The sequence below is a fragment of the Girardinichthys multiradiatus genome, chromosome 15, assembly GCF_021462225.1.
Source record: "Girardinichthys multiradiatus isolate DD_20200921_A chromosome 15, DD_fGirMul_XY1, whole genome shotgun sequence".
NCBI lineage: Eukaryota > Metazoa > Chordata > Actinopteri > Cyprinodontiformes > Goodeidae > Girardinichthys > Girardinichthys multiradiatus.
Genome location: NC_061808.1, coordinates 14,358,986 through 14,379,322, shown reverse-complemented (window position 1 = coordinate 14,379,322; position 20,337 = coordinate 14,358,986). Strand labels below are relative to the sequence as shown.

General features: G+C 37.6%; 2 protein-coding genes across 2 annotated transcripts; both read left to right on the top strand.

Moving 5' to 3' along the window:
• The first annotated feature begins 884 nt into the window (after positions 1-884).
• On the top strand, positions 885-13,893 carry paplnb (papilin b, proteoglycan-like sulfated glycoprotein). The gene is made up of 19 exons (XM_047388480.1): positions 885-931; positions 1,129-1,205; positions 2,254-2,363; positions 2,455-2,515; positions 2,609-2,711; positions 3,989-4,119; positions 4,350-4,670; positions 5,781-5,957; positions 6,051-6,201; positions 6,282-6,359; positions 7,756-7,861; positions 7,964-8,042; positions 9,391-9,681; positions 10,033-10,209; positions 10,293-10,443; positions 10,517-10,594; positions 10,914-11,070; positions 11,152-11,230; positions 12,853-13,893. Exons 2-19 carry the CDS (start codon positions 1,152-1,154, stop codon positions 13,156-13,158), a joined length of 2,610 nt encoding a protein of 869 aa, XP_047244436.1. The 5' UTR covers positions 885-931; positions 1,129-1,151; the 3' UTR covers positions 13,159-13,893.
• A 2,379-nt stretch (positions 13,894-16,272) lies between these two features.
• erh (ERH mRNA splicing and mitosis factor) lies at positions 16,273-20,287 on the top strand. Its single transcript, XM_047388077.1, has 4 exons — positions 16,273-16,421; positions 16,825-16,912; positions 19,428-19,548; positions 19,633-20,287. Exons 1-4 carry the CDS (start codon positions 16,419-16,421, stop codon positions 19,733-19,735), a joined length of 315 nt encoding a protein of 104 aa, XP_047244033.1. The 5' UTR covers positions 16,273-16,418; the 3' UTR covers positions 19,736-20,287.
• The last annotated feature ends 50 nt before the right edge of the window (positions 20,288-20,337 follow it).

Below are 20,337 nucleotides of genomic sequence, written 5' to 3'. Positions count from 1 at the left end.
CTCTCCCATGGAGACCATTTTTGCAGTCTCTTTCTTATTGTTGAATCATGAACACTGACCTTAACTCAGGCAAATGATGCTTACACTGCTATAGATGTTGTTTTGGCTTTTTATGCGGCCTCTCAGATGAGTTGCCAATGCAAATCTTGGAAAAATTTTGGTAGATCGGTTACTCCTAGGTTTACCACTATTCCATGTTCTCTTCATCTAATGACAAAGGCTCTCAGTATGATTTGCCAAAGTCCCAAAGACTTAGAAATGGCTGCGTAACTCGTCTCTCAATGATAGTTGCTGACTCTGAGTTTCTTCCTCATCTGCTTTAATATTTCTGTATATTGTTGTATGATCTGCTTTTTTTCCCAAATCCTTTTGCCTACATGTTCTGGCCAGACAGATACTATTTAAGTGATTTCTTGCTTCCACAAGTCAGGCAGTGAATGAGATGTAGCTCATGAAATGAAACTAAAGAATATGGTTAATCTCAGTTAATTCATTAGTTAGGCGCAATTATATTTTCACATATGGCAAAGTTGGTTTGTATTACTGTTTCCCTTAATAAATTAAATCATTTGAAATCTGCATTTTATGTGTACTCTGGTTATCTTTGATTTTTTAAAATGTATGTCTAAAGGATCTTAAACTTATAAGATATATGCAACCCTGCATGTAAGGTTGCAAATACATTTGCACCCTTATTCGGATGTGATGTATATAAATACATTTAAGAACAAAAGCTAAAAAAACTTTTTTTTCTGGAAAAAGATAAGCTATGTCTTCTTGTATGGTTGAAACTTGACACATTCTGGGCTGTGGTTTTGGCAAGCAGACCAGATGAGAAGATAAAAATCAGTGGATCCGTGCCTTCTTTCATCTTGTAGATCCTCATTCTCCTGTGGTGCTGATCTACCAGCTGGAGATTCCCTTGAAGAAGGTGAGATAGCTTTAACTTTAAACACTTTTTCACCTATATTTTGCATATATTGCATTCATTCAACATCGCCAAACAAATCACTCCTAGAGGTAGATGAAAATTAGGGTAGACTAGTTGTTACAAAAGATATGTGAATGCTTTGAATGTAAGTCTTTGTGTTGAAATTTGAGTTATTTAGCAGCTATTCTTATTGGTAGTTTATGCAAGGCTTTTGGTGAACATGAACATCCTGCAAGTCCTTGGCATCCTACAGCTGGTTGTTCCTGCTTTTACAGTAAGTCTCATTTTTGGCATGCCCTAATAAAATCCAGCTAAATGCATGTTTGAGCCAATAAAAGGTTCTTTATACAGTTTACGATAAACTGAAAAAATAAACCTACCATAAACACACAGCAAAACCTCTTTTAAACAAGTAGTAAGAGTTGCTTTTTCATGTTCTGTATATTTGTCTACCATCATAAAGTATTTCAGATAGGATTGCATGATAAAAACGTGATTTAAGTTGGGTTTCTTTTTATTTTCAAAATGATACTGCTAGTTATCTCCATGTGGTTAGCAGTTTATCTGCATATTGTCTCTAATTTTGTCAGGAAAAGAAATGTGTGGTTCAATAAAGCACTTCTTTCAGAAAACTGGGTTTTTATGTGCAGCCAGTGTTAACGTTAGTCACAGGCTAGAATCCATCCATCCATCCATCCATCCATCCATCCATCCATCCATCCATCCGCAGAGTAAAGCCACGTTGACACAGGCACAACGTGAACGATCCCACTCAGAAAGGCCACATTCAGATACTGTTTAATTGTTTCAAACCAAAGCAACAAGCTGTTTGATATCAAGGGAAACAAATCATTATTCAGTCAATTGGCCTACTTTTTGTGCATTTTAAATTTCACCTTTTAAACCTTTATTCTGACCTGTTCACATTTACACTAAATTCTATAATCAATACTAATTTCTGCAGACAAGGTTTTGTTTTCCTCAAATCGTCATAGTCCAGAATTTCTAGGACAAGGAGACAATTACACAACAAAAAAGTAATATTTAAATTTAACTAAAAATGGCTTTACTGTCGTCACAGAAGTGATTGTGATTATATGCCAAGGACTGAGTTTGCATATTCATTATGCAACACACAAGGGTTAGTGTGTGGCTTCAAGTTCCAGCTTCTATTTTAGTCTTATTGTGCTCTCACACTGTGGCTTGTTGGCTTGTGGTGGCTAGAATTTAGTGTGAGGGAAGCAGCATGTGTTCCAGAGGCAGCACAAGGAAATCTGTAACTGCACTTCCATTTTTTGATTTAGTTATTTATTTTTTCGAAGCTGACACAGCCTGTAAATGACTACTGGGGAGAGTTTGGGGCCTATGGGCCCTGCAGCCGTACCTGTGGCACCGGAGTGGCAATGAGAACCAGGAGATGTATTACTTCAAGGTAGGACATTTACAAACTCACAGTTACACATAGACAATATAATATAATATAATATAATATAATATAATATAATATAATATCTCTCATGCAGGACAGATGGAGGCCACAACTGTGTAGGATCCTCCAAATCGTTCCTCACCTGTAATACACATGTAATTACATTAAGGCCTTTAAAAAAACATATGCACACAGGAATAAAAAGCTAAATATTTAGACATGCAGTGTTTTCATTTTTGTTATGACAGGCTTGCCCAGTTGGATCAAGAGATTTCAGGGAGGAGCAGTGCTCTGAATTTGACAGAATGGACTTTCAAGGAAAACGTCACACATGGGTCCCTTATTATGGAGGTATAGTCTGACTCTTCAAACTTATTTCCGTAATCAAGAAAAAAGAGCTGTCACGTTCTGAGGTTGTTATGGACCAAAATGCAGACAAGAACTGGGCAGCGGCATGTTCAGAGAAGATCAGTTTTAATAAGGCTTGTAGTCAGCACTTACAATTCCACTGGGAGAAAAACTCCATAAGCACAAATGCAGGAGAACACGAGGAGCTCGAGGAGAGACAGGACATTACACAAGGAACCATCAGGGAATGATGAGCACAACCAGGTATATAAGCAGGGAGAAGAGGAGAATGGTCCAATGAAAGGAAGGCTAAGGTGATCAGAGGAATAGTGGAAACAGGTGCGAGGACCGGCTGTAGAGACTGAGGGAATGAGTGGTTAATATGACAACAGAGCAGAGGGAATGCAGGGACACGAGGAACTAAACTAGACTGAAAGCATAAACAAACTAGAAACCAGGAAGGGGGAGACTGGGTAAGAAGGGCAATAAATACAGAACTAGCAGGGGGAAGCAGAGAATGTGAAGACCTAAGATAATAGATAACCTAAACAAAAACAATAAGTGGAAACTAAACCTAGCCGGAACAAATAATTAAATACAACGAACTGCCAGAAAGGAACTGAAACATGAGGGACTAACACAGAGAACTATACTAGAATAAATAAACTGAGGACGACAAAATAAATATACAGAACTAATACGGGAGGAAACTCTACTACAAGCAACGCTGGGGAGAACAACTAATTTAAAGGGAAACAAACCTCAGAGTAAATAATAACTGAAGGGGATCTAAGGACAAGGGGAGGAACTTCTAAGGGACAAGAGTGAAGGAAAGTTAGAACACAGAAAAACAAAAGGACATAAAGAAACAGTGAGTGGCTAGACCTAAAGAAGAAGAAGAAGAAGGCAGAAAGAATAAATGACAGAAACTATAACCAAACTAAGAATCACAACATAAGGAAAAAAGTATTCACAACAAAACCCAAAACAAAGCCAAAACTGACAGATCCTGACAAGAACAAGTTTCAGATAAACTTCTCTGTTCTAAAACTCACAGGAGGGATTAATATTTCCTAAATGTTCTATTGAATAAAAGTTACATTAACATAATAAGGACTAACATAGTGGGGTTGGCAGGGTTACATCTTTTTTTAAAACACTATCTGAATTCCACTTCTCAATTCTTGGTTTAAAACTTGTCAAATTACGCGGTATTCCAGGAATAAGAAGCAGAAATCATGTGACTCAGGGTGTTGTTGATTATTCCTTTAATATTTCAGCTTCCAATCCATGTGAGCTAAACTGTGTACCAAAGGGACAAAACTTCTTTTACCGCCACAGGCCCACTGTGATAGATGGGACTCCTTGCTATGTGGGGCGCACTGATATTTGTGTGGATGGTGTCTGTCGGGTAAGTTTTGAAGCCAAGTAAACTCTACTTCTAATTTTAAAAAGCAACCTTTTGGGGTCTCTCCACTAACGAATCCACCATATTTTGACAACTGGTGATTTTTTCTGTGTTGACAAACTTGTTTTTCTAAAACTGAATGTAATATTTAAATCTGAAACCTTATTTTTCCATCTTGAAGACTTCACAACTAAAGTTATTGCCTATACTGTTGTTATGTTGTTTTTTCCCAGTTATTGGTCCATGGAGAGTTTATGGGTTTGGATAACGACACAATCTCTGTCCACTCTTCTGCTTCCGTCGCTGTTTCCTCCCATCCAAGAGACACACGCATTTACAGCTACAGGGCTGGAGTCTATGGAGAGTGCTCTGCTGCCTGCGACGGAGGCATGCAGTACCGCATCGTGGAGTGTTTGGCTCAGGACCCGTCAAACCTCCATGTGGTGGAAGAGTCTTACTGCATTTCCCAGCGCCTGCAGAGGCCACAGAGTCAGCAGGCTTGCAACATGCACCCATGTGCTGCTGCAGAGTACAGCGTCTCCAGCTTCAGCGTGGTTTGTATCTTACACTGCCTTTTATGAGAATCATATGATTTACAGTTAGCATAGCATTAAAGTTAATGCTATGCTATTTTTACTTTGTGTTGAAAGTCTTTGACTTTATTTCATTTATAGGGCCTTGGAAAAGTGTTCATACCCTTTTAAACAAATGGAAATTGGAAAAATGTCGCGTGCATTCAAGCCCCTTGAGTGTATTCTTTGAACTTAGAACCAACTTTTGCTGCAAGTACAGCTGCGAGTTTTCTAAAGTATTTATCTACAAACTTTGCCTATTTAAAACTTCTTTTGTAACTCTGGCATTTTGTTCCTTGTTGTTGTCCTTCTGGAAGGTCAACCTCCACCCCGGTTTTAGTCTTTTGTAGCCTCTAACAGGTTTTCTTCCAGGATTGCCCTGCTCTGACCAGCTTCCCTGTCCCTGCAGAAAAAAGAACATTCCCTCTTCATGATTCTGCCACCACTATGCTTCACCATGGCTGTGATGTATAGTTTCGGCTTATTTCCCTTCATACAGTTTTGAATGTAAGCCAGAAATTTTAGTTTTGATGTCATCTGACCAGAACACCTTTTTTCATGTTTGCTGTGTTCCATCGGTTGAGGCAAACTGCAAATGGTTAATTGTAGGATTTTTCTTTCAAAAAACTAACTTTTCTTACCATTCTTCATAAAAGCCAGACTGGTTGAGTGCATAATTAGTTGTCTCACCTAAGCTGTGGACAGCCATGGAAAACAGACCTCTAAGGTATTTATAGATTAGCTGTATTTATACTAAAATTAAATTACACTAATGCAGTAACTTCTTAATTTTATTTAAGAGTATCACAGTAAAGAGGAATGAAAAGATTTTTAGTTTGTAAAAAATATACAAGTTATCTATAAATGTACTGCCACTTCACAATTGTATGCTACTTTGTTTTAGTCTATCATGCAAAAATATCAATAAAATAAGTTTGTGGTTTTAACATGAACATTTAGAAAGGTTAAAGGGATATTAGTGCATTTGCAAGGCACTGTAATTGACAACCCTAATGTGGTAGTGAATAAACGTGGTTATAATAGGATTACATGGACTGGCGATTTGAGTCTGTGATTACCTTTGATTGTCAGTGTTCAGTGACCTGTGGTGAAGGGCAGCAGAGCAGAGAGGTGGTCTGTGTGGGAGCAAGAGGGGAACACCTGCCTGACAATGCTTGCAGAGGACTGGCCCGACCTGCTTCAGTTCAGACCTGCCGCAGACCTGCCTGTCACACACACGTTTCCTGGCATGTGACTGAGTTTGGACTTGTAAGTTTGGAAAAAACGTCTTTTTAAATGCATTCGGATCATTTTTCATCAGTATGAATGTTTCAACAGTAGCAACTCTTCTTAAATCTGCAGTGCTCTAGAAGCTGTGGAGGTGGTGTGAGAGAGAGGAAGGTTGGGTGTCTTGATACAGATCTGAATCCCTTCCATGAGGAACAATGTGGATTGGATAGCAGACCCATTTCTGTTGAGACATGCAATTCGCAGCCCTGTCATAGAGCTCAAAGTGAGCAAAATATTCACTGTGGATGTGTTTTGGTTTGAATAATTGTGCTGTTCAGCCATTTTAGCCTTCTTTCTCTCTAGCGGTTCCAAGCATTCAGGACACAGGGGCAGGTAGAAGCACCATAAGGTTTGTGCCCTATGTTCCAGAGGAACATTCAGGTTTGTTAAATTGTATTTCCTTTGATGTCCTTTTCTTGCCTGCATGCACTAAAATATCGCTATGTTCAGCCAAAATTACAGGAAAAAACGTACATCAAGTCAGGCATCAGTTCTCTGTGAAAAACAAATAGAAATTTCCTTCTTTTTACTTCCTCACTGGTCATATCAGAGCTAGGTTGAATCTCTACTCCAGGTCCACAAAACACATTTGGATCGGTTGTACAATCTCCCATGAACCCTCGAGCACCCTTTAGAGGGTATAGAGCTGGTCCAGTGTTCCTCTGCTGGGATGAAAACCACATTGCTCCTCCTGAAGCCAAGGTTCGACTATCGGCTGGACTCTTCTCTCCACACCATGGCATAGGCCTTCCAAGCAAGTGTCCACCACCGGGTTCGGGGATTGCCACAGCGACAGGCAACACAGACAACAGAGGCAGAGAACATGGTCCACTCAGAATCTGTCTTCAAACTCCCCCAGTATCCGGGAAAAGACCTCCTGGAGGTGGGAATTGAATATGTCCATGACAGAGGACTCCACCAGAGCTCCCCAGCAGACCCTTACTATACCCTTGGGCCAGCCAAGTTTGTCTGGCATCCTCCTCTTCCAGTGGATCCAACCCACCACCAGGTGGTGATCAGTGGACAGATCAGCCCCTCTCTTCACCTGAGTGCTCAAGACATGCGGCTGAAGGTCCGAGGACATGACTACAAACTTGATCTTCGGCCTAAGGCGTCCTCCCTTTCACACCAGGTGTTGTTTCCCACATGGGCTTTGAATTCCCTCAGCAGAATGATTCGGTCATCGAAATGGGCACCATCCAGCACCCCTGACAGGGACGCAAAGAAGGCCTGGTTACTCCGCAGTGCTGCTACACTAACCCTGCAGGTGGTGGGTCCAAATGCAGGGGGAACCAATTTTCTTTAAATTACATTTCATGTCAATTATAGCTCACTTACATTCAAGTCAAACGATTAAGGCAATATGTCATTCAACTCATAGCACATTATTGGCCTTTAAAAAGAACCAGTTTTGCTTCAGCAGAAGTCCTGACTCAATGTGTAGCAATGGGTTATGCGATAGTTACGTAATGTCTAATCCAGTAATTTGTAAGAATGGTTGGGACCACCTGCTGTCCTGAAGGCCTTAAGCAGCAGCTTAGTTTGTTTATGTCCTGGGCAAGCTGGGTCACAATGATATTCTAAAAACTATGGTTAATATCTTGCAGCAATAATTTAATTCTTTTGTTATATTAAATTAGTTTTACCTTTCCACCTTTACTCCAACTTGACAGCTTTATTAAGTAAACTTGTTTGTTTATTTTTAATGCTGATTATTTTCTTTGGCTTTAGAAACAGAAACATTCACTGACATTGGTATCCTACCCTCCTGTGTTAGGTTCTCCCTGTGTGCAGTCATTATATGGATGCTGTCCTGATGGCCATACACCTGCAACTGGACCCAGGAACCAAGGCTGCACACAAGATGACTGCGTTCGCAGCAGGTAATGTGCTCCCTGGATTCTGTATTTTAAACTTTGACCTATAGTAAGTTATTTTGTACAAGTTAAATGTGTCCTATAATGGAAAATCTTTCTCATTCTCAGATATGGCTGTTGTTTAGATGGAGTGACATCAGCTCGAGGGTTTGGAATGGCTGGATGTCCTGAGTACCAGGCACCTGGGGTAGGACTCAAATTTGGTGAATGTGCTTAGACCTTAAAATTTTAACTTTTCTGTATTGGTGTGAGGTTGTTAATGGTATACTTGCTTAAAGGTCACTTTACCAGACTTTAGTATGTCAGGCCTAGTGTTAGTACACTGCCACCTACTTGTCAGCCAGTGTAAGTTCACCATGAATGTCTTCAAGTACAGATAATAAAATAACAGTAACCTTAATTAACAGGAAAAGACTAATTTATATAGGTACAATTTCAAATTATTATTTTATGTTGAGGTTACATTTCTGTTTATCTTGCATTCAATAAAGTGGAAATCATGCATCACTGGCTGTATTTTTAGTGACATTCCTAACTGATTCTGCTGTAAAAACACAAAACCTTTGTGTTTTACTGTAACTTGCTTTGGTTAAGCCAAAGCAGTGTTTTTTGGAGATAATTTTGTCAGTTACAGTTAAAATTGTTTAGCTTTGTAAGGCTGAAGTACAGTACATGACACAACAATCAACTGGTAGGGTGACGGAGCTAACATAAGCCCCATGAGAATGATAACACTGACATTGCCTATTAATGTCTTAAGTAAGGAGTAGGAAATGTTAGATTTAGTGAAGCTGCAGCTGAGGATGGTGAGGTAGATAAGGATGCTGGAGTAGCAGAAGATTTGACAACTAAATGATCTCACGGTAAAAAACAATAAAATATGAGGATGCTTAAAAAGAACATGTGGGAGTTTCTGTTTTCAATATTTGTACTGACATACTGTTTTTACAAAAGGAGAGTTCAGTGGTGACCTTCTTTTTGTTGAGTGCTATGAACAACATTTATTTCTTGAAGATTGCGGTTAATGGAGACATATCATGCAAAATTCCCTTTTTTAGTCTTTAAATACATTTTGTTGTGTACTTGGAGTCTGTAGGAGTGCAAAAAAGTTGAATCTAGTCTCTCCAGGTGTTGTGGAGATATCTTTACATTGTGTTTGAGTCATATTTTTCAGTCTGTTCAGTTTCTCTATCATCTGTTACGTATTTCCAACTTTTACATCACAGTATTTGCTGCAGAACAGCCAAATAAGGTCATGGATTTACGGCTGATTAATTTCAGATATCGGCCAAATGTTATTTCTCGCTGCGATTTTGTAGTTCAAGCTCAAGTATGCCTATGCTGAAAGAGGATAGGTTCGGTTCGGTTGTTGAATGTATTAAGTTACACAATTCTTTGCACCATCCCCCAGCATCAGTACCTCTTCTGTGTCTGGTTTAAAATTATGTTTTCATGGAAATGTTCCCACATCAGTGTAGTTTGTTGCATCTAACGTTTATGATCAATTCAGCTGAATTTATTTAATTTGCTGACAGGTTTATGACGGTAACTCCATTCATTCCACCTCTTCTGTTGCTGGTGTCCCCCATCCAAGAGAGACGCTCACATACATCTACAGGGCCGGAGTCTACGGGGAGTGCTCAGCCACCTGCGATGGAGGTGTGCAGTACCGCAGCGTGGAGTGTTTGGTCCAGGATCCATCGAACCCCAGAGTGGTGGACGAGTCTTACTGCGTCGACCAGCGTCTGCAGAGGCCGCTGAGTCAGCAGGCTTGTAACATGCACCCATGTGCTGCTGCAGAGTACAGTGTCTCTAGCTTCAGCGTGGTTCGTATATTACCCCATACTATGGTTTAACTATCACACTGATTGAGACACCATCACCTTAAACTAGATTGACATAAAGCTGAGACATGAGGCAATATGGTTTGAGTCACTTGGTTCAGACTAGAACACTGTTTGCTCATTTCCTTTAAAAGGTTTTTAATTTTTTTCAGCTAAGAAAATGTTATATTTTCAATTAAAAATGCCATATTTTCAATTAAATGTAGATTTCTCATGTCATAAGAATAATCATCGAGAAAAATATTTACAAGCCTTATGCTGCAACCCTTGACTAATTTGGTGACAAAAGATTAATGGATTTGAGTTATGAGGATGTGTTCCTCCCTTTGTCAGTGTTCAGTGACCTGTGGTGAAGGGCAGCAGACGAGAGATGTGGTCTGTGTGGGAGCGAGAGGAGAACACCTCCGTGACCACGCTTGCAGAGGACTTGCCCGACCTGCTTCTGTTCAGACCTGCCGCAGACCTGCCTGTCATGTGCACATCACTTGGCATGTGACAGAACTCGGACTTGTAAGCAAGAGCAAAAATGTCATCGCTACTTTTATTGCTGCTGTTATCTCCACCTTGTTATCCTATGCCTCTTGTCCCTGCAGTGTACTAGAAGCTGTGGAGGTGGAGTGAGAGAGAGGATGATTGGCTGCTTTGATACAGATCTCAACCCATACCCAGAGGACCGATGCGGAGCAGTTAGTAGACCTCTTTCCGTAGAGTCATGCAACACCCAACCCTGTCCAGGAGTGCAAAGTGAGAAAAACATCTTCTGATATCTATGTTTTGAAATGAATTCTTTTACTAATTTGTGTATGTATTTTCTTAGTGGTTCCAAGTGTTCAAAATCCAGGGGCTGAAGAAAGCCCCAGAAGATTTGTGCCATATGTTCCAGGAGGTCCTTCAGGTGTGTCAACTATACTATATGTCTTAGGAAAATGTTATTCCCCTTCTTAGCATGAAATTATTCCCTGTGGAAAGGTATAAGCATCACCAGGAAAACAATGTGCACGCTATCTTCCATTGGATTCAACAAAGCCACTGCCATTTTTGGCCTACTTTGTTGTGAAAATTCAGATTAATAGTATATTGCACAAATATCCAAATATTCAAATATATAAAATCATGAAATACAGATCAAAACAAATAGTCCACTGCACTTTTAACAGATTTAAAACAAGTAGCTACCTTAATACTGTGTTAGATCTTATTCTTTTTTGCTTTAGTTTCAAGGCCAGGCACACACAGTGAGCGGGATCCCTACCCTCCTGTGTATGGTCCTCATTGTGCGCAGTCGTTATATGGCTGCTGTCCTGATGGTCATACCTCTGCAACTGGATCCAGGTACCAGGGCTGCCCACAACATGACTGTGCTCAGAGCAGGTAACCTGTTTTCGTCTATGTTTGAAACCAGTGAATGACATTCAGTGAAATGACCAGTTTCTAACAAACAAATGCTTATAGGTATAGCTGTTGTCTGGACGGAGTGACTCCAGCTCAAGGAGTTGGAAGGGCTGGATGTCCTGAGTTTCAAACAACTGAGGTAGGAAGCAAATTGGTGCCCTACATTAACACAATGAGAGGAAACAATAAATCAACAACAATCTCCACCATTTTTTACAGCTGTTTTGCTCCTCCTATTTATTTCTGCAATGGATGCTCTCGATACACGCACCTGATGTCATGGGTGAGGTGTAAGGGCAGACAGTAGAAAGGCTGAGCCAAGAAAACAAGTTTGAGAATGGCTTGTAGGTCTTAGTAAACAGCACGTTGTATGAGTGACTTTGGATAGATTTAGACTTCTATTCTGAAGCCTTTTCATCCGGTCTGAAGGAGTTTTTACTTGAGGAATACACCTCTGACAGAAGAAGCATTTCTACTGCCAGGAATTCAACCTTATATAGGTAGATCTAAAAAAATGTAAATATCATGACAAAGTGCAGTATTTATTGTCACTGATTTTAGAAAGTGAAATTAAAGTATTATATAGATTCATTCCACACAAAGTGATTTATTTCAATCCTTTATTTCTTGTAATTTTGATAATTATAGCTTACATATCATGAAAACCTTCCTTTTCACGGAGTGCTGTATTCAATTGTTGATCAGTGGTCCAAAGTCCTATACTTAAATGAAAGTAACGTTTCCATTTAATTTGAAATCAAAGTTCCAGAGTGTGGAGAAATAGTGGAGAGGCACAAAATCTGTGTTGTATGAAGTCCATTGTGAAGTCAGTGGGGACATGGGGTGCCATGTCATCTGCTGGTGTTGGTCCACTGTGTTTTCTGAGGTCCACAGTCAACGCAACCATCTAAAAAGAAACATTAGAGCATTGCATTTTTTCTGCTGCTAACAAGCTTTTTGAAGATGCTGATTTCATTTTCTAGTAGGACTTGGCACCTGCTCACACTGTCAACGGTACTAAAAGCTGTTTCAGTGATTATGGTGTTACTGCACTTGACTGGCCAGCAAACTGGCCTGACCTGAACACCATAGAGAATCTATGGGGTATTGTCAAGATGAGGGACACCAAACCCAAAAATGCAGATGACCTGAAGGTCACTATCAAAGCAAGCCTGGGCTTACATTACACCTCAGCAGGACCACAGGTTGATCATGCCATGCCACGTTGATATAGTAATTCCTGCAAATGGAGGCCCAGCCAAGTGCTGAGTGCATAAAAATTTACATACTTTTCAAAAACCTGACATTCATGTTTTAAAATATCCGTTTTTTATCGATTTTATGCAATATTCAAATTTTCAAAGACTGTGAATTTTGGATTTCATTGTTTGTAAGGCATAATCTGAAAAATTACATGAAATAAGGAGTTGAAAGTCTTTACTCTATGTGTAATGAATCTAAATATTATATGTTTCACTTTGTGAAATCAGTGACAAAAAATATTGAACTTTTTCTAGTGTTTTTCAAAAGGTACTTGTATATTTGAACCAGAATGTTGCTCTGATGATCCATGAGCCACAGTGGATGGTAACATGGGCACAAAGACAAAAACAAGAAGTGATAACGATAATGATTGTCTTCAAAACTTAAACTGGCATGAATCTATTGACATTCCATTTTGATATTTTTCATTTGAGGGATTTCCGAGCATGTTTGCCACTCGTATATGTTGTTCATTCTTTTTTTTTTTTCTCTGAACAGCTGCGTCTATCTCGCCCTGTTGATCCATCCAGTGGTAACGTGTGCCTCCTGCCCCGGGATGAGGGTCCTTGTGATACTTGGATGGTTCGGTTCACCTATGATTACAGCACAGGCAAGTGCAAGGAGTTCTGGTATGGAGGCTGCCATGGTAATGGCAATAACTTCACGTCAATGGAAGCGTGCAGGAGAGAGTGCAACGGTGTTGCAAGGGAACCTGCACCTGCCAGGGGGACGTCGAGAAGATTGGCACTTGGTAGCATTGCAAGAGCAAGGGCTCAGCACTCACGTCTTCAGCATACAGGATAAAAAAAGGATTGTATGATAAAATGTATTCCATAATCCACAAATTAGTTTAAACTCATTACAAGAGACTGCAAATCAATGTTTTTCTAAGCAATATCATGATTTTGTTGTTCAGAGGCTTGATAACAATTTTTGAAAACATGCCTTCTTTAGGGTTAAGCTTTGTTGTACAATAATGATGTTCATTCAAAATAGTAACTGAAAAGCTTGTTAGAGTTCTACAAACTATGTTGTCGCTCTATATATTTTGTATCTTCAATATTTTTGGTGTTTTTTCCCTTCAGTTTTACATCTGTCTGTACTAATATTGGAATATATGTGGATGAACAGGATTTAGTTTATTTGTCACCTGAAAAACTCATACTGCCTGTCAAATCAACTTAACCCTCTATCATAATAAGTAATTTGTTTCTTCTTTTGCAAATCTCTTTGTGATGTCCATTTTTAGCATTTAATCATTCAGACAAATATTAAAACAGTGTTATTAGGTCCAATCAATAAAGTGTTTATTTAGTCATCTTGCAATTGTTGTTATTTATCTGTGTTCATGTGCTTATGCAATGTCTGTAATTGTGAGATTTTTATAAAGGGGCTAAGCACATGCATTTAAGACAATAACCTATGATTTAAATAGTTGTTGCACACAACTTTTGGTAAGGGCACTTGTAAAATTTAACTTTCATTGTTTTGTTCTTCTATTCAATCTTTAGACCTATTAAAATAAAAAGAGTAATTTCAGTACTAGATTATGAGTCAGTAATAATATTAGCAATACACAATATTAAAGCAAAACCTTTCCAATTCATAAGTCTCAACTACATGATGTCGGTACTACATAGCCCACTACATTTGCTGCTTCTCAGCTATTTAGGACATATACTAATACTTTTTGTAATTAACTTTTTTTTGTTTTTGTTTTTACACATCAGAACGTATTTGGCGTAACTAGTTTGCAGTAACTACAAAAACTAGTAGTATAACCTTTCCTTCCGTTTTAGTTTGCACTTTTATTTTGAAACCAAATCTTTATTTTGAAGATGTTTTATGTGACAACCGGAAGCAGGTTATTAATTAAATTAAATAAAATGGGTATTACTGGAAAAATGTTTTACTGGATTAAAGATTTTTTATCAAATAGAACAATACAAGTAAGAATTGGTCAAGAATTGTCAGGTAAATATATAATAGATAATGGTACTCCTCAAGGAAGTATTATAAGTCCGTTATTGTTTTCTATAATGATAAATGATGTATTTAAAAATATTGGTAAGGAAGTCGGTTGCTCACTATTTGCAGATGATGGAGCTATATGGAAAAGGGGTCGTAATATCAAACTTATTGAAAAGAAAATACAGGATGAGATTATTAGAATAGAACAATGGGCAAATCAATGGGGATTTAAGTTCTCAGTGGAAAAAACAAAAGTAATGGTGTTTACACAGAAAAGAAAAAGAGAAAATATAGAACTAAAATTATACAATCAAGTTTTAGAACAAGTAAAAAATATAACATTTTTAGGTATATGGTTTGATGAAAAAATTATATGGAAAGTACATATAGAAAGAATCATAGATAAATGCAAAACAATATTAAACATTATGAGATGTATGGCTGGTATTGATTGGGGAGCAGATCGAACATCATTAAAAAGAATTTATACAGGATTAATTAGATCAAATATTGATTATGGAAGTATAATTTATGGTTCAGCAGCAAACACTCATCTTATAAAATTAGACAATATACAACATCAAGCTTTAAGAATTTGTACAGGAGCAATCAGAACCAGTCCAATAGCAGCACTTCAGGTAGAGATGGGAGAGATGCCATTAGATCTAAGAAGGAAACAGTTAGCTATAAATTACTGGATAAACTTACAAAGCAATAATCCGGATCATTCCACACGTGATATTTTAAAACCATGCTGGGAAAAAGAAAAAAAACAAGTTAATAGTTTTGGTTGGATTATCAATAATATAGCAGAAGAATTTCAAATATATGAAAAAGAAATAAGTTCAATGTTGCCTTTGCCAGTAGTGCCACCGTGGCTGTTACCAGAAGCAGTGGTGGATATGGCATTGATGGAAAAGAAAAAGGATACGAAATGTAGTTTAGATTCAAGTGTAATACAAGAATGTATAAACAATTATTATCATTATGTCCAGATTTACACAGACGCATCAAAAACAGATGAAAAAATAGGAGTAGCATTTGTAATACCAGAATTTAAATAAAAGTAGGAAAAAGAATTACAGATGGGTTATCAGTATATTCAGGAGAATTATTAGCCATATTGTTAGCAGTGCAGTGGGTGGAGGATATAAAACCATTAAAAACAATAATTTGTTCCGACTCAAGTTCAGCATTATTAAGTTTAAAACATAATCATTCAGAGGGTAGACCAGACATTTTGTTGGAAATAAAACATACTTTATTTAGAATACAAAGAATGGGATTAATATTAGTGTTTTTATGGGTACCAGCACATGTAGGAGTTGGAGGGAATGAGAAGGCGGACAGGATAGCAAAGAAGGCAACACAAAACAACATTAGCTTTATAATAAATATTAGTAGGTCAGAGGCAAGAAATATAATTAAACAGAGAATCAGGAAAGAGTGGCAAAAAAGATGGGATGAAAAAAGGAAAGGAAGATGGTTTTACAGAATCAACAAGGTAGTAGGAGAAGTAAGAACAGGAAGGAGTAGAAAAGAGGAAATATTAATTACAAGATTAAGAATAGGACATAAAGGACTTAATTCTACATTGTTCAAGATAAAGAAACATAATACAGGAAAATGTGATCATTGTGGAGAGGAGGAAACAATAGAACATGTAAAATTGAAGTGTCAGAAATATGAACAAGAAAGAACAATTTTAAGGAGAGAATTTGTTGGTATTAAAGAAAATTTTATTTTGAGAGATACTTTGCAAAGAAGTTTAGGTAGCAAGCATATTCAAATTATAATTAGATTTTTCAAAAGCACTAAATTAATAAATAGAATTTGATTGTTGTAATAGTAAATAAGATTTAAAACCATGAAGAACCACACTCCATACCAGTCGATGGCGGTAATGCACATCATAACGTTATTTGCCAACTGCCAAAAAATAACACAAAAGAAGAAGAACCGGAAGCAGGTAACGTCAGTTCCTTCAAGTGCTTTTTCTAGAATCACTCGGTGAACTGAAAAGTAGATTAAAACGAATCGCTTTTCTGTTTTTCTTCGACTGCAAACCCAGAAAGTCTGTAGTGAGTGAAGAAATGGTAAGTGTTGTTTGTGTTGAGGTTTGAAAAATAAGAATTTATCATGACAAGTGACATTAATAGTTATTCTCCTATTGCTAAGCTAGCAAGCTGCGAGGCTAACTGATGCTACTGATTTTAAGCTTTCAACTATACTTTTTTGTTGCAGGATTTACTTAGGTTTACAATTGGACTCTTTTTTTTTTTACTCATTATGTCACATTGCATGTGTTGGCTTAGTGTTTGCGTAGTTTTACATTAGAGTCATGGCGTTTTGTCTTTAACCAAAAATGGTCTACACTCCTAATGTTTGCAAATGAGAAGCCATCCACATACTTGTTGGCATTAGAAGAAAATGAAGGTTAAAATGTGTTTGAAATATAACACGTGTGGTATTTTGCTACATTAAACTTGTACTTTTCAGTCGCACACAATTTTGCTCGTCCAGCCGACCAAGAGACCAGAGGGCCGCACATATGCGGACTACGAGTCAGTAAATGAATGCATGGAAGGTATGCTTTTTTCCTGTCTTTGTGAGATCAGTTATTGATATGAACATGGTAATAAAATTATGCTTAATTCGTAAACTATTAGGTATTGCGAATAAACTGTAGCAACATGCAGTTTTTTTGCACACACATTATTACTCAAACCCCTGTAGGGCAGAATAATTGAGCAGAAAAATCAATTTATGGTCAAAGAAACAGGGATATCATCTTATTAAGCATGGTCTATGAATCCATTGTCAACATCAGCTTGATGTACTAAGCATATTTGTAGAAATTCATACTAATCGTTACGGTGCTTGCTGCTGTGAGACCAAATTATGAAAGTCTGTCATTAAATTAAAAATGTGAACGTTGACGGTCTACCTTTTAGTCGATGGAGAACTAACGTGACCAGTGCCCATAGAGCCATCAAAGTATGAACGTTATTGCAGTTATTTACATGGAATTGGGTAAGTCTGTGTAGCATGTTTGCAATAAAAAAGTGACAGCTGTGCAACATAGAATCCCTTCGGTATAAGTGGATTATATTATATGGTGGATTGTGGCTGCAGCTGTTGGGGGGTGTCATGGGGGATGGTTGCAGGACTGTCCATTTGTCTTTCAAAGCGGCAGTAGAACTCGTTCAGGTTGTTGGCGAGGCGTCGGTCGTTGATGGAGTGGGGGGCTTTCGGCTTGTAGTTGGTGATTTGCTTGAGCCCTTTCCAGACAGACGCAGAGTCGATGGCTGAGAACTGGTTTTGGAGCTCAGAGTACAGTCATTTGGCCTCTTTCACTGCCTTGCCAAACTTGTACTTTGCCTCTCTGTATATGTCTTTGTCCCCACTCCTGAAGGCCTCTTCCTTATCCAGTCTTTGCTTGCTGGCATGCCACATCCATTGGATTGCCTCCTGAGTTTACCGAAAGCAGAAAATTCCTCAAATTATATCACACAAAGGTTTTTGTGTTTTTACATTTACGGCACAAATAGAAATCCTGAGGTGATGTAATGGCCAAGCACTGGTTGGTAGACACTGAAAGTTTTAGTGAAATGTTTCTGTTGTAATGTACCTTCAATAAACTGCAAGGTGCTGCTCCTTTCAGATATTTTCTTTGGGTTTGACAGACCTATACAAAAGCCTCACCATTATGTTTTTACCAATGATTTTGGTTTGCTGGAACATGACATAGTTAAAAGTAATGAAAATGAGCTCTTAAAGTTGAAAATGTTTGCCAGTAGGAAGAAATGTAAAATCTAGGGCAACCTGTGAATGTACCCGAAGTTTAATCTGTACTTGTTAGCTGAAAACATAAATGTGTGGCAGAAAAATAAAAATTCTAACATGTCATCCTCTAATTGAATTGTTACAGTGAGTTTATTTTTGTATTTAGGACCAAATTTTTATTTTTGGATCTGATCTTATCACACGTGTGTGCAGATTTATGCAACATGCAACCTGTCTGCTTTGTACCCTGCTTACTACACCGACACGTAACTGGTGTAGACTCTTGGTTTAATTTTGATTTAAATAAATCAGTGCCATATAGAAACATTTACTTCAACTCACTCACTTCATACAGAAAATTACTCTGTTTTTGTGTAGGTATGCAAATTTAATGACAAAGGTGTAGTTTGTTAGATATTTAATAATTAACCAGCTTATGAATACAATGAGTTAAAGAATTGGCCTTGTCCTCATTGCATCCTCTGTGGGGCTAAAACAATTAATGGTGATTAATTGATTATTGAAATGATTGTCAACTAATTTAATAATCGAATATTTGTTAACTGGAGTATACACACTCTGAATCCAGCCATTTGCTGAAAAAACAACGCACTCACAGCATAAATTAGGCCAGAATTGTACAAAAAAATATATAAATTTTGCATTTAAGATTCTTTGTCTGTAAATATGCTCTATCCAGAACTCGTCAAGTGGCATAGATTAGCTTCACATGTTTAAGTCCTAAAAGAAATCTCCTATTAAGCACCATTGGCTATCTGATTATTATTCGGTTAACTGAAAAAATAGTCCACAGATTAATCAATAGTTGCAGCCCTAATCCATGGTATGTTAGTTTATTTAGCACTGCTAGTGTTTTAAATTTAAAAGTACTAAAGTAAAACTGAGCATTAAAGTTTTTTTTCTTGTTTGTTTAATGACTAAGCATCTAAGGCAACTGAATGCTGTTAAACTCATAACCTTGAAAATCCTTAAGGATTTTTCTGGAAAAATTAAATCTATTCATGACTTTGTTTCTTTCTAACACCCACTGGAAAAAAGGAGAAACATTAAAATATCCCCATCTGAAAGGTTATACCTTACACACTTTTTTTTTTTTTCAAATCAGACCTGTCCTGATGTCTATCAATACTGAGTAAATTAAAACCTGCTCTTGAAGATGTTGATGACAATGTGTCCCTGAATATATATGGTTTATCAAATTGTATTTGGTGAAATTGTTTGTTTGTAATAACACATGTTATTAAATATGTATATGAATCATGCAGTATTCCTCTACAACCTGTCTTGTCTTCCAGGTGTTTGCAAAATGTATGAAGAGCATCTGAAGAGGATGAATCCAAACAGTCCATCCATTACTTACGACATTAGTCAGCTGTTTGACTTCATTGATGACCTGGCAGACTTGAGCTGTCTTGTGTAAGGATGGATTATTATAAAAACAGGCTGTGAATTTCCTGTGGGGGTGTTGATTGCTCTTATTCATTTTGTTTTTTGATGCAGGTACAGAGCTGACACACAGACATACCAACCTTACAACAAAGACTGGATTAAAGAGAAGATATATGTCCTGCTGCGACGTCAGGCTCAGCAAGCGGCAAAGTAAAAGCATGTTTGGCTTGTTGTCGTTCTACACGCACCTGAAAGGATTTAGTACTGCTCCTTTATTGTAGAGCCTTTCCGGTATGTGTACAATGACAACTCTCTCAGGCTGGCATACACATATTAAATTGTGTATGCATCAAAAATGTGATGGAATGAAAAAAACGTGGGCCTTTTTCTAATAAAAATTTGTTATGCCTAGGATCATGTAATTTGGAAATTACATGCATTTCCAATTTGTTACAAGCTGAGAATTGGGGTAGGGGCTGCACGGAACATACTTCTGCAGTGCCTGTCTTCAGAAATGTTTTATAATATGCTTAAATTGTTTGTTTCGAGATTCACTGCTAGTTTTAGATGCAGCTGATTTAGGTTTGAGTGAAGTGAAAACATAAGATAAGTCTTTGTCATTTCATTTTTTTTTGTTTTTATTGCCATACAATCGGTCATAATGGTGGAAGTTTTTTTTTTTACTTTTATTTTATGTAAATGCAACTTTTTTTTTTATATGTGTTTGTTATCTTTGAGTTAAACAAAATAAACTATTGTTTTCTGACTTGTGTCCATTGTTGAATATACATTTGTGCCACAAATCATTTTATGCAA